This window comes from Lepisosteus platostomus, chromosome 6 (assembly GCF_059453375.1).
Source record: "Lepisosteus platostomus isolate fLepPlt1 chromosome 6, fLepPlt1.hap1, whole genome shotgun sequence".
NCBI classification, from domain to species: Eukaryota; Metazoa; Chordata; class Actinopteri; order Semionotiformes; family Lepisosteidae; genus Lepisosteus; species Lepisosteus platostomus.
The window spans coordinates 25,201,333-25,215,977 of NC_142616.1; the positions used below are offsets into that span (position 1 = coordinate 25,201,333).

General features: G+C 34.8%; 1 protein-coding gene across 2 annotated transcripts in view; it reads left to right on the plus strand.

The window, feature by feature from the left end:
• stk32c (serine/threonine kinase 32C) overlaps positions 1-14,645 on the plus strand; it is an 83,925-nt gene that overhangs the window by 39,786 nt on the left and 29,494 nt on the right. For both annotated transcript variants that reach the window (XM_088635033.1, XM_088635032.1), the window contains exon 2: positions 7,366-7,421. Coding sequence is in view for 1 of the 2 variants with exons in the window: in XM_088635032.1 (XP_088491158.1) it covers positions 7,366-7,421 (56 nt within the window). In the remaining variant the exon portion in view is untranslated. The remainder of the gene's footprint in view (positions 1-7,365; positions 7,422-14,645) is intronic.

The following is a 14,645-nucleotide window of genomic DNA, read 5'->3' on the forward strand; positions in this document are numbered from 1 at the left end:
GAAATTATTTCTCTCTAGATTAACTGTTTTCTTGATACTACTAATAGTATTGATCATAAAGCATTTTTTAAATCTGGCTGCTAATAGTTTCCCTGTCTTTCCCCCTCTTGAGTTGTGCTCTATATTTTATACAAATTCTGCTCTTACTCTTAATAACTCATTGTGTTGTGGCTGTAGACGTTTTAGATTACCCCAGTCCTGCTCATTATTTTATTCTGATATTTTAAACTATATATTTTATTTCAGAGAACAAGGTTGTTTCTTCTGCCACTTTTTGGGAATGCTGGCTATTCTGATGAGTTTTGCATAATGTGATTTGCTGTGTAATGGGGCTGAAAGCTGCTGTTGGTGAAGTGTGTCATCTCCTATGTGTAAAGAACGTTGGGATACTTTATTATGAAAAATGACATATTAAAGCAATTGTTATATTTAAGCCATTACAGTATTTGATAATGCTGTTGACCATGGATAACGGAATGACAAAGGGGAAATTCAAAAATATTTTGTAACCTAAAAAACAGTTTATAAATATAATTGAATATAAGGTTGGTACTGTGTTTTCGATAGCGTGAGCTTGATTAAACACCACTATGATGTTGAGTTAAAACCCATAGACATTGGTTTCTCCCAATGGGCTTTTAAGCAATATCACCTGCCTACCTGCAGCGCCACAATGGGGTATACTTTGCCTTTTTAATCATAAGTGTAATCAGCTTTGTATTGAGAATTTGAAAATGGTACATAAGAGTAAAATAGTTTAATGTTCCTGTTCTTGAACATTAGTGAATACTCACTAAATCAGGATATAACCTTGGGGATTTTAGCGTTCTCATAACACACATAGATTGTGTGCTCAAAATTGTCAGCTGTTAAGTGATATTTAACATAGCAACCTCAATTACATGAAGCATCCACTCATTCATAGAGCTTGCATATTTTTGTCATGTCTTTTTATAGGCTACATGACTCCCATTGAATGAAAGCCAGAAATAAATCAAGTGGAAAAAAATAATCAAGAAGTGCAAACAGATGCTGAAGATTGCAGCAGGGACACTGGATCTTCCATAGTACTCCAGTGGAAATGTTGATAATCAGTCTTATAATAACCAATCTCTGTGCTTTTATTGTCATATATATTTTAAGATGCGTTTTTCCATATTTCATTTGGTCATCAAAATCTTACTTTTAAACTAACTGAAAATGTTTGAGTTTGTAATTTTTCTTTGCTTTGTTTAAACTCTTTTTACTGGTTCTGCTTAGTATCAATAACTGTTCAAAATTTATTTTGGGGAACTTTGAATTGGCAATACTTGAAGTTTTTTTCTATTGTATAGAATGGTAAATTATTACATTTTCTGTAAGAACCGTGATCATAATCTTCGATGCATAATTATCATAAAGTTAGTTTGCAACTGAAAAGCTCAAACACATCTCCAGCTGCCATACCAATTAGTCTTAATCAGACACAGAACTTGCTAGTGCTGCAGTGATTACTGAATGCCTGAATACATAAAAGGTTAATGAAATGGTATTAGACTAAGTAGAGTATTTCAAAGTATCTTAACATTCTTATTGTACAAAACAGTAATTTGCCTGTGGAACTCAGTGTCCAAATACATTAATGACTGTAGCTGTCAACATTTTTTTAATTTACTGAAAAACCAAACGTTTTACTAATTTTAATGTATGACTTTGTTTATTGAGTACATTTACTGTGGTTTTTATATTTTCTGTAAAATCTGTGTGCTGTTGAAGAGGGTTTTTATTTTATTTATGTTTTCTCCATAAATACAATCATTGTGGCTATTATTAGTAGTATAGGTATTATTATTGTAGGTATTATTATAAACAAAGTAAAGATCAGGTTTGTCTTTGTTACAAGCCAATGTGCTGTATCCTGCAGTTATTACAAATAATATGTAGCTTTCATAACCTTAAAGGAAGAACATTTAGACCTCAGTAGGACTAGGATGATAAAATAAATTACCAACCTTAATCCAGCTCTCAAATCTAATATTTGTTTAGAAGACTCACAGTGTTTATCAGATCTGCTATGTGGGGTTCACTCTGCTCCACATATTAAATGTTTAAATTAATTTAAAACATTATTTGGGGACTAGGGCGTAAATTAATTCAAGCAAGTTAGCCTTGGAACCATTTCTCATTCTTTTCCTGGCAGTAAGACAATGGATGCATCTAAGCAGCCTTGCATGCTCCTTAAAGAAAGTATGAGAAGAAGGAAAAAGATGTTGATGAAGAAAGCACAACCTTTTACTTCCCTTAGGGAGCAATTCTGAGATACAGCTTCAAGACAAAACTTAATCATTGTGTTTATGTTTATAAATGGTTAATGAAGAATGGCCTATGTAAAAATAAATTATAGCTTACTGATAAATTTTGTTCTTAGCCTTAGAGTCTGGATTGACAGACAGAGATTAAGTGGTGCTGAAGGAAATCTGTATTGACTCTTTATTAAACACAGTAATGGATTGTGACTGTATGTGTGACTGATTTAATACTTTATGATTGGTAAATATGTTTTCTAAAAGTGTCTCCTCAGCCTTTAATGACTTGTACATATATCTTAATGCCTCATTGTCAATTTACTTTCTACACATATAAACACATGCATAAAAATCAATTTAGTCTCTATCACACCATTAGATCATAAATAATCCCCAGAAGTGTAAATTAAAAACTATAGCTGTGAAGGCAGTACTGCATAAGGCAATCTGTGACTGATTAGAGGTATTAGAAAGGAAATTAATTGCCTGGAAAATAAATTTTAGTTGTAATGCATATAAATATATAAATACATTTGTTGTTGGAATACAGTATATAAATCTAAAGTAACTTTCTTCACTTCAGACATTTTTCTAATGTACATTGCAACTCATCTTGGGCAATGATGAAAAAGAAAGACATTGTGTATTTAGAGTTTGCAATCTGTCGAAGTGTTTTATATCTGTGTTTTTTTTTTAAATGGGATTATTGACCAAAATGAGCCTATAATGTAACATGAGAATGCTAGATGTGTATTGATTAGTCTCACTTCCTTAGTGAGTAATGTAAAGTAAGGCTCTGGTCTACACTGGTGTTAGTTGGCAACATTAAATATACCTAATGCAGAGTTCATTCATTTCTTTAAAATAAACTTGTGATTCCCTAGTTCTAATTCATGGGGTATGCTTAACTGGAATCACTGGGAATAAATTAGGTAGTCTGCTTGGTTGTGACTTAAAACAGTACTGCCTCATAATGGTTAGGTTCTTGTGGAATTTGATAATATTACAGGAGGTCTATGTATTCCTCAGTTGACTTGACATCTGATGCCTGTTCTAGAATTGTCATACAAAAAAGAATTGAGAGGCCAGACTTCATATGAGCTTCACAGGATGGATAGATAGTTAGAGAGATAGATACTTTATTAATCCCGTGAGGGAAATTGCAGTGCAACAGCAGCCAGGCACAGTCAACACGGTACAGTGCAACGTAATAATACAATAATACAACAATACAATGCAGTAAGCACGGACAGTGAGAAGTGCAATAAAAATTGATGTCTACAGTGTGAAGAGTGTAGTAATGATTAGGATTTGAACATGGTTGTTAAAAATTAGGATGTAAAATATCTAAATATAATTTAGTTTTGTTTTCTACGGACCCTGTAGTGCTAGATAAGTCAAAGTCAGTATGCTTGCCAACAAGAGGGTTTGACTGGAACTGAAATAGATTTTTTTTTTTACAAATTACAAGTCACAAAACATCCAGATTAATAGTGACTGGTGCATTTTGGCTCCTGAAACGTACACACATGTAATTCACTCATTTATTTTTGTATTCACATCTTGAATTTACTGTGTTGACATGCTCTGTTATAGTGATTGTGTCATCAGTTTTGCATGATCATTCATATTATTTATAACACCAAAAACTAAATTATACTACAAATGCCAGTACTGGGGTAACTATCAGGTCATTGTGGATTATGTAGGAATTGTGGCACTACGAGGGGGTGTGTTCAGTGTGGAGGTGGAGCCCTGGATTAAGGGTAACGCATTGCCTTAGCAATCACAGCTGTCCTGGTTGATGAAGGATGAGCCGCAGCTGTGGGGGCTCTTTAAAACACACTGGACAGCTCCCCGGAGGAATGAGCACAGTTGAGTTCCTTTTGTTTTGGCTGCAAGCCCCTTTTTTTCCAGTTTGAATCCCGCGAAATAGGGCTAATCCAGACTGGATACCACTGTCCCAAGCGGTTCTTTTTCCACAGGCTGGACCCCGCTATTTTTTTTCCTTTTTGTTTTTCGCTAACCTCACACCGCTGTCTCCGCCACCTCGGTTGGGGCGTCAACTCTTAACCACTGTTCGCCGCGGTTCCTCCCACTCCTGCATTGTTACAGTATGCATCACATTCATGTAAAAAAATGATTTACTTATCGCTTATTTACTTAATGATTATTTACTTAGACATTATAAATATATACCTATTATCTACTTATGTACCAAAAGAAAGAGGTCTGCATCTCATAAACATGCAGTCTTAATCTCAACAGATGCAAATAAATCTTTTTCACCTTAAAAGAATCTTCAGTGTTCAAAAAAAAGAAAATGGACACGTGTTTAACACAACAGTAATCGTACTGTTACATCATGTTCAAACAATGCAAATGATCCTAAAAACTAATTACTGGCATTCCTAAATGTCCACATTCAATGGATTCATACTAATTATATAGTTATTGTATGTGAAAGATAAATCACAGTACACACTGAACATATCAAAAGCACTTGGAAGGATGTCTGCAGAATTGACCTGATATTGTTAAAGCTTCAAAGTGACTAGGAAGTATTTCTAAGAGTTATAAAGTGTGTGACACCTGGCAGAGTAAACACTTCAGTTTACTCTGCTTCAAAGCAGAGGGGATGTTGGGGATCCGCTGATCAAAAACAATTGGAAAGTTTACCTTGGTATTCCTAGGTAATTAAGTTGTGGGTTAATGATTGTTAATGAGTGGTACAGAAGCACACCATATAAAACCACATTAGAACCACAGAGAAAGGACAGGGAGAAAAGGAAGGTCAGACCACAAGGGGAGGAGTCAGGAGGAACCTGAAGCTTGCGCCAGGCCAGATGTGAGCCCCTACTTTATGATAATCTAAACAAAACCTGACTGGAGCTACAGTAAGTATTTGAATCTCACTAGGGAGAGCTGGCTATTCTGTGTTTTAGGGAACTTGGGTTTCCTGGGTAAAAGATACCTTGGTAAGAGACATCATTCCTGCTTAGGGTTCATTTTTAGAATAGGAAGATGGGCTCCCACTTATTTTGTGGCATCTGTGTTTGCAGAAAGAGAAAGTAACTGAAGGTTGTATTGCATTTACTAGGAAGGCAGCTTATCTCTTATTGTGGCCTCTGTGGACATTATTCAAGAGTTCAATATTTAGTAGCAGCCTAGGGGCTTCTAGATGATTAGGGTTTTAGGCCTCTGAAACACCTTGTCTGTAAATGCAGTATACACAGAATAAGTTGTGTGTAGTTGTTCTCTGTAGCATCGTTTTTGTCTTGTCATTGTTACTAAATATTTGTTAAGTGTGCCTGGATTATTACTCTTGTCACCAAAGCTGCATCAGAGAATAAAGAATTCATGTATTTAATTATAACCAGCACTTGTGTATATTCTGGAGAAATCACTTACAAGTGTGGGTTATGAATTATTTATTTCACTTCTTGACTAAACAGCTCGATCAATTCCTGATCTTCACCATTTTCATAACCCCCCAATTTCTAACAATATATTCCCACAAAATTTTGAATTATGAGAACATAAAACATAAAATAAAAGGAAGAATTAAATTTGTTTACATCAATACTTTGTTATTTTAATCAAGGTGCAAGAAAAATCAAATAAAATAACTTACTCTTAATCTCTCAGATCTATGGTATTTATGTTGATGAGTGTGGAAAAAAATTGAAATTTGCATCTAATCTTTTCACAATAAGAAATAGAAATCTTTAGAGTCCAATGCAAATTCTGAATTGCCCATCCTTATCTAATCTTCATTTACCCCTGTTAATTTTATATAATTGAGAAATGTGCATGACTTGTACTTATTCTGATTTGTTATTTAAAGTAAAGTAGCTACTGTATGTGTGTGGAGACTCTCACACTTCCTCCCTTTGTTTTTAGTTGTGGTTGCATATTGCAGCTGAATTGAGTCAGTCGTGTTGGTCTCCATCATAGCAAGGCTTAACATTAGACAGATGAGTGAGAGATTAGACAGATGAGAAGTAAGGTTACAGAGTAATGCATCACTGCACACGGTAAGCTAACATTTTGACAAAAAAAATCAAACTTGACATCTATTAAATTTAATGAACCTTACAGAGGAAAGAATAAAGAGCCTTTATGGAATCTCTCACTGGGTCCACAGGTTAAAACACAAACAAATGAACAAAAACTCTGCCTTTTCCTTTAGGGAACATGGTGAATGGCACTTGGATGTTGCTTCTGCTCCACTACAGGAACAATCATCTTCATCTATAGGAAATAACATTCCTATAGGATTTGCATCCATAGAATCAATCTTTCTTTTTTCATTTAAAATCTTTTTCTGGCATATACAAGTGATGTAGGAACACACTTAAGATACTGTGTATCTGAGTTTATTAATAGAGATACAGTATAACACATTTAGGTATCTGCAGACAAAAATGTGGAAATAATGCATTCAAGTGCATAACTTATAAATTAAAATTATTTCTTAAAACCAAAAAGCACAGCAAATACTTCTTATTCAGATAAATACACTTCTGTACTGACCTAGTAGTGCAGGCTAATCTGGTATTCAGTGTTCCATGCTAAAGTGCATTTTTTTGTGCTTTTTTATAGTTCTACTGTAGAAGATAATTTATTCAGTTGTAATCTTCTAGAAAATGTTTGTGAATCATTGTTGAGAATTTATGTGAATTATATAAACAAAAGCTGATGAAACTCCACTTTGGCTCACATGCTTCAGTGAAGAATATCAACTCCATATTTACGTTAGAAATGTTTACATGGAATACATTTTAGCAATGTGATTCGTTCTCTTTGATAATAATTGTTCTCTGATAAATGGGGCAGATTCAGTAGTGTTGAAACAAATATGGCTCATTATGATGATCAAATGGTTTTATATAAAATTACTCTGTAATCAAAGGCACTGAATTCCTGAATAATGAACAGTACAAAACTGATTGTTTTTTATTTTATGTAGATATACACTTCAGAAGATTTATAGGAGATCTCATAAATCTGTACAACATTGTGCAATCTAATTGCACAATATGAATATGGTACTAATTGATGTTCTCCTTTTTTGCAGTGAATTTTGACCATTTCCAAATCCTTCGAGCCATTGGGAAAGGGAGCTTTGGCAAAGTAAGCACTTAAATACTCTACCACATATTTCGTTCATGAATCATGTGTCCATTATTTACATTGATATAAATAATAATTATATTGTATTTCAGGGGCAACAGATCTGAATGATCTTTATAGTATACTATAATACACGGAGATTGTGACGCATTGGACCCAAGCTAATTTTATTGTATTAATTACCTATACTCATTATAAAAAGGAAACAGTAAGAGATTTATAAAGTAGGCCTTAAGTAATTACATTGTCTTTTCAATTACTCATAACTACTGCTGTTACACCAGTTAATTAATTTTTTGCCATTTTTAATGATGTTCCTGTCTACTGAGACTTTACTCATGCCCAAAATTGTTATAATGAATCTTGTTGTAAAACTTAAATTCTGTTTGAATAACAATGCAGAATGACACAATACCTTTGATTAATCTTCATTTAACCAAGAAAGCATGCACCCCAGGAAACAATTTCTGAGTTTCAATGTTATGTAAATACTACAGTACTAAAAGAAACAGTGCTTCCATTGTCTTGGTGATACTGCCATTAGAAAGCACGGAAATTAAAAATGAACATCAAGCTCTCTACAGTCATTTAGAGAATTCTATGACTCATACTGTATAAGCTTACATGTGGACCTTATCACAGATTAAAAATAATTATGTGGAAAGATTAATGTATGAAGTAATGTTTCAAATCATATATACACAGTGCTCCTTGTAACAGCTAGATGCTGCTATCAGTTAAGAAGACAGGAAACATCTCAGGAAATTGAACAAAAGAACCTTCTTCTCTTTTGTAAGAATTTTTAATAAGTTGATAATATGTTTGCCTCACCACTGAAGTATAAATTAACAACACGAGCATGATGACATATTAAAAAATGTTTTGTTACGTCTTTCAAAACTATTTGAATGTATAAAAAATACATTCACAAATCGTTTAGAAATTTTTTCTTGTGGACAAAGAAAAGCCAAAACGTTTAAAAAATGTTAATGGATTTTATTTTTCCCACAAGGAAATAAAAAGAAATATTGAAATTTTGGAATCATTCTATGCAATTAACCTGTAAAACACCTACATACTCACTTGTATGAGTCTTTGACCTGCATAATTATATTACAAAATTGCCTTTTGTGATAAGTTATTTCTTTACAGGGGTTAGGGGCAAGAAGACAAGATGTCTTTCTACAATGTACAAAGAAACAAAACTTTTGCACATCTATTTAATTAGATATAATAGAAAGCACAACAATCTAATTTAGAAGGTTATCTGTGTTTTGTTTTTTAAAAGTCCTGAAAGCTTTAAATAAGGACTTGCTAGCTGTCTCACAGGGTTTACTGGTGTTGGTTCCTTCTAATAAATTCCTTTTGGAAATAAGTGTTTTCTTTTAGCATGACATCAGAGCCTGCTGCAGAATATATTACCATTTGAATGTACTGTATGTAAATTTGAGTCATTACTGTTTTCCCTGGAGCCATTGACTTTCTTATAATAAAGTTCCTTCCAAGGCATGTCCGCATTAGTCCTAAAACTAGCAAAGTCAACCAATCTTTAATAAGAATTATAGCTGCAGTATCTGGAATATAATGTACTCTTGGGAGGAACAAATAATAGGTTTATTCCATGCTGAAAAGAGAAGAGAGAAAACACAACGTTTCAGCCTTGGAGCTTTCTTCAGGTGTGTTAATGTACTCTTGTCTGCTTGCTAGATCTTTTTTTCCCAGTTTCATCTTCTAGCAGACAAGTCTAGGTGTCTCTTATCATTTTCCTTAGGGTCACCTTACCTTACAGCTCTCAGGTTCCCTGATCTTTTCACATATACTGTAGTATGCCTTGCTGTTCCTGGTTGAGCTTCATGTTCTGATTGTTTCTAATTATGCATTAAATATTAGGAATTTCCTACAGATTTGCACTGTGGGGGGTAGATATCCCAAAATAAATTGAGAAGTTTGATGGAAAGAATCCAAGAATAGCAATTGACTGTAAATGTCCCAGTAAGCTGGCAACAGCAGAACATGAACTGCTCTACTGACTGGCGATCTTTCAAGCAATAAAGTTGATGGCACCATGGCAAGTTAGCTAATGAGGTGTTAGAGTGCTAACAGCAAGGGCTGAGAAAGAAAGGAGGTCAAAGTGTGGGAAGAATAGACGGCAAATGAATTAAAACAGAACTCATAGCAGCAGACAAAATACACAGGTCTAACAGAAACTGCAGAGAGAGAACACAGGATGTAAGATGGTATAACATTTATTTAGTTGTAATCTTCTAGAATATTGTTGTGGATCAAAATGAGTGGTCAGTTATAGTGACCAGTGCTAGTCTACACAGTTTAATTCATCCCTTATATTTCTATGCCCATAGGCAGGTGCTGTCATTCAGAAAGGTCTCAGTCATTTCAGCAGTTTGGTGAACCTCAAGAATGCTTGGGGAAAAGAGGGGGGTTTTACCTTTTTCTTAGTACTACTGTAGAAGGATTACAGTATTAGTCTTTTATGGGACCGAGGGAATTAAATATGGTTAACTACTTATATTGAAATGACTGATTAAGGATGGGATTTTACACTTTTACACTTTTATTACACAGTGCTTTAGGTGTTTGTTTTGATATCGCATTTCAGTTTTTTGGACATTGTAAAGGTAAACAGATGGAAATATTGAATTTCATTCAAAAGATATTGTTTTTGTTGCAATAAAGATGTTGCTCCAGAATCATACCAACAAAGAGCAACCAGACACATCCCTTGGCTTAAAAGATTAAAAACTGAATCTTTTTTGGCTTTGAACACAAAAGATCAGGAGAACATCTGATTCAACTACTGTATTACAAATCCTCACAGGTGTTCCCAGTTTCACCTGAATTCAAGCACTTCAGAATCTACCATTAAATATGAACTAGAAGAAACAAATGGGAACTAAAGAAAGAGACTTTTAAGCTGAGAAAAGGAGGCACTTTTTTACATAAGGGGTAGTTGAGAGTATAACACGAAATCCAAGTGAAGGTGACATTCTGGCTTTGTTAAAGAAACAACTTGAAGAGACACTTGGATCAACTAGCTATTAGGATTCAAACGAGCTAGTTTGAATTGCCTTCTCTCATTTGTAACCTTTCTTATGTTCTTATATGAGCTAGAATAATTGTATATCTCCAGGGCATCTACTCAATTAGTGTGAGAACTAGCTTATCTATGTGTCTCATTAAAATCCACTAGAGGAAACAATGGGAAGTCCGACTCCCTGAGTGAATTGTAAAGATGTACAATAATATTCTCCTTTTGTAAGCGAAAGATCAGCAATGATGCGAGAGGTTATCCCCTAACACTAAGAAACTCTTTGTGTAATTAAGATAGAGAACACTGTAAAGCAATTACTTTGATTGAGTGGAAGTAATGAAACAGCTTATATTTGACATTAAAGATCAATTAACTTACAATTAGAGCTTTGGAGTGAAACAGAACAGAAATGAGACAATGTAGCATATCTACAGTAAAGCCTTGCTGGGTCTAGAAAGCTAAATGTTGCTAAATTTAAGAACAAAATATTTAATTCAGACTAAAAGAGTAGTTTAGAGAGGCAATTATGTGGATTTTATTATTAAAAATAGATTGGACAGTTTCCATTCTTGGAGAAACTGAGAAAGACCATTAACTCAAAGCTTCAGAAGGGTATTTAAGTTTAAAAAAAGAAAAAAAAAACTTGGGAAAAGTTATTCTCATATGTGTAAGTCATATATATTTGCCACAGAAGCAGACAGTTTGACATGTACATTTACTTGCTTTTCACACATTTTATAAGTGTGACATTTTTTAAGTTGCATTCAGGAAAAAAAAAATAATTTAACACAAGTGAGTTAATCAAGTACTTTAACATATCTCACAGGGTTTGAAAACAAATGTGAGATGGGGTCTGGTCAGAAATGGAATATGAAACCTTAAATAGGAAAATAAGGTATCTGCTGCAAATGGTGTCGGTGGACCAGGTGATGCTATTCCTTCTATGCCAGAAAAAGAAGAAAGCAATGACCCAGTATGGTACAACACTGCTGTATTACAGTATGTGCCATTCTTTGGATAAGATGTTACAGTATGGTTACTCATTAAAGATCCACTGTCACTTTTCAAAAGAAAACTGCAGTGTGCTGGCTAATTTCCTCTCTGGACTTTTACGATCTGGCTGAATTGAATTAAGAGAGAAATCTCTGTAAACCCCCCACTTAAGTCAATTCAGTATTCAAACAATTTCTCGCTTTTTTACCTGATGTACTGTACAGGAAGGATACTGCTGCTTTGTGCCCATTGCTTGTTGGGATACGTTCTTGCTCCCCCATGACCTAAATTAGAAAATGGATGGATGGAGGATTCTATTATGTTATTATTAGCAGTAGTGGTAGTTGTGGCAGTTGTAGTACAGGTATAATACTTACACCGTATAGTATTGGACAATTCGCTAAAAAACATAATATATTTATTTTTCACAATCAAGTAAATATACCAAATATGTAGTAAAAGTAACAAAGGTGGCTTTACCTGTAAGTGGTTTAAAGTTTGTTTAAGGGAAATCTAGATCAAATTAGGGATTTCTTTGTCATTATTTACAACTAAATTGTATTTAGCGAGATAAGTTTTTTTCTTTGCTATAATCATGCCCCTTTACTTCTAAGAAAGGACTCTGAACTCCTGTCAGAAACCAATCAAACAAACAAAACAAATAACACAAAATAACAAATAACATTTTTTCGTCACAAACAATTTGGTATAGGCTCATAATCATGAAATATTGGATTTTGAATTTCTTGACCTTGACTTTATAAAAGGTTAATTAGGAAACTGGTAAAATGATAAAATAAAAAAAATATTACCTTTAACAATCACTCTCCTGTAACCATTTCATAGCTTAGAATTTACAATTATAACTGTGACTGGTTATAAAAAAGACTGCCTCAGGTGCCTCAAGCCTCAAGAAACTTGATGTGATTGTAAATAAAATGTGTAAAATCTTATTCTGTGTATCAATGGACATTCATACATCTGCACAAAAGTTTTAGTGTATTCAAACTAGTCTCCAAGAGCTGTTTACGGTGGATATAAAAAGCCTATACACCCTTATTGAAATTGCAGGTTTTTGTCATTTAAAGCCAGAAATCAAGATAAATCATGTCAGACATTTTTCCATCTTTAATGTGACCTTGCAACCAACAAAATTCAAGAGAAAAACAAATAGATAATTATTAGGAAAAATAATTTAATTAAAAAAACCTACAACACCCTGGTTGCATAAGTGTGCACCCCCCCCCACCAACTAATCTTTTGTGGAAGCACCTTTTGCATTTATTACAGCAGTACGTTTTTGTGAATAAGTCTCTATCAACGTTGCACACCTGCATTTTGCAATGTTATCCCACTTTTCCTTGCAAAAACATTCAAGCTCCTTCATATTGCCGGGGGATCTCCTGTGCACAGCCCTCTTTGGGTCATTCCACAGGTTTTCTATGTAATTGAGGTCTGGGCTCTGACTGGGCCATTCCAAGACTTTGATCTTTCTTTTCTGAAGCCATTCCTTGAACTTGAACTTGAACTTTATTGCCATATGTAACCGGTACTGGTACAATGGAATTCTTACTTACAGAAAGTCTCTCGATTGTAAAACAAGTGTAAAAAACAAGACAAAGTGCAAACAGTGCATCAAGACAATGTACAAACAAACAATAGACAATGTGCAAGTAAACATGTAGACAGTTTGAATGTAAACAATACAGACGTGTAAACAATGACTGGAGATGACTTGGTTGACTTGGATGTGTGCTTTGTGTCGTTATCATGTTGGAAGGTGAAATTCTTGGAGCTAGTCATTATCCCATCTATCTTGACTAGAGCCACTGTCCTAGCTGAAGAGAAGCAGCCCCGAAGCATGACATTGTTGTCACATGCAAGGAGTGACCAGTACCTGCCAGAAATTCCTGCAGCTCCTTTAATGTTGCTGTAGGCCTCTTGGTAGCCTCACTGATAAGTTTTCTCCTTGTCCTGTCTTCAACTTTGAAGGTCGTCCTGATCTTGGCAATGTCCCTGTGGTGCCACATTTTTTCTACTTATTGATGATAGTCTTCACAGTACTCCATGGTACATCCAATGCCTTTGATATTCTTTTACACCCCTCTTCTGATCGGTACCTTTCAACAAAAAGATCCCGAAGATGTTTTGTCAGCTCCTTGCGGACCATGGCTATCCCAGTAGGATACAACCACAAAAGTTTCAGGGAAATCCTACAGGAACAGCTGATTTTTATTTGGGGTTAATCAGAATCACTTTCATTAATGGCAGGTGTATGCTACTTACCTTTGATTTTGAATGTGATTGGTTAACTCTGAACACAGCTACAGACCCCATTATGAAAGGGTGTGCACACTTGTGCAAATCAGGGTGTTGTAGGTTTTTTTAATTTCAATTATTTTTCCTAATAATTATCTATTTGTTTTTCTCTTGAATTTTGTTGGTTGCAAGGTCACATTAAAGATGGAAAAATGTCTGACATGATTTATCTTGATTTCTGGCTTTACATGACAAAAAAGTACAATTTCAATAAGGGTGTGTAGACTTTTTATATCCATTGTATATACAGTACCTTGTGCCTATGGTATTATTATATACATTATATGCACACTCCACAGGCCCACATGCTGCACACATTCAGTGAAGCCCACAGAGAGATTCTCATTGATTCATCTTAGGCTTGTGCAGCCTATGACTCACTCTGATAACCAGTTGACTTAAGGGAAAAGACAAATTTCTCCCTCAAACTTTAATTGACAGTGTGACTGCAATGACTGAGTGTGTGTGCTTAAATTTCCTGCTGAATGTGGTGTCCTGTGGGAAGATATCAGCTACTGCCAGGTAGGTGATGTTAAACAGCTGCTCCTGGGGGAACTTTGTGTTGAGGGCTCCAATCCTGAGCCACTGACCGCACCATTGTTAAAGCACAGTAGGGAAAAAGCAGAGGGATGGGAGGTGCCACAGAGCTCCTTCCTTGAGTACAGTAAGGGAGAAGCAGATGACACTGTCAGACTGGGCCAAAACCTGTCTCCTCATGTTATCCAAGGGTTCTTACAGAATCCCATGAAACACAATGACAGGTGTGTTGCAGACCTGTAATATGCCATGTTATAATTATATATTTCAGTAGTTCAGTTAGATCGGTGGGTGAAGTATGTATAAAGTATTTGGAGTGACTTACC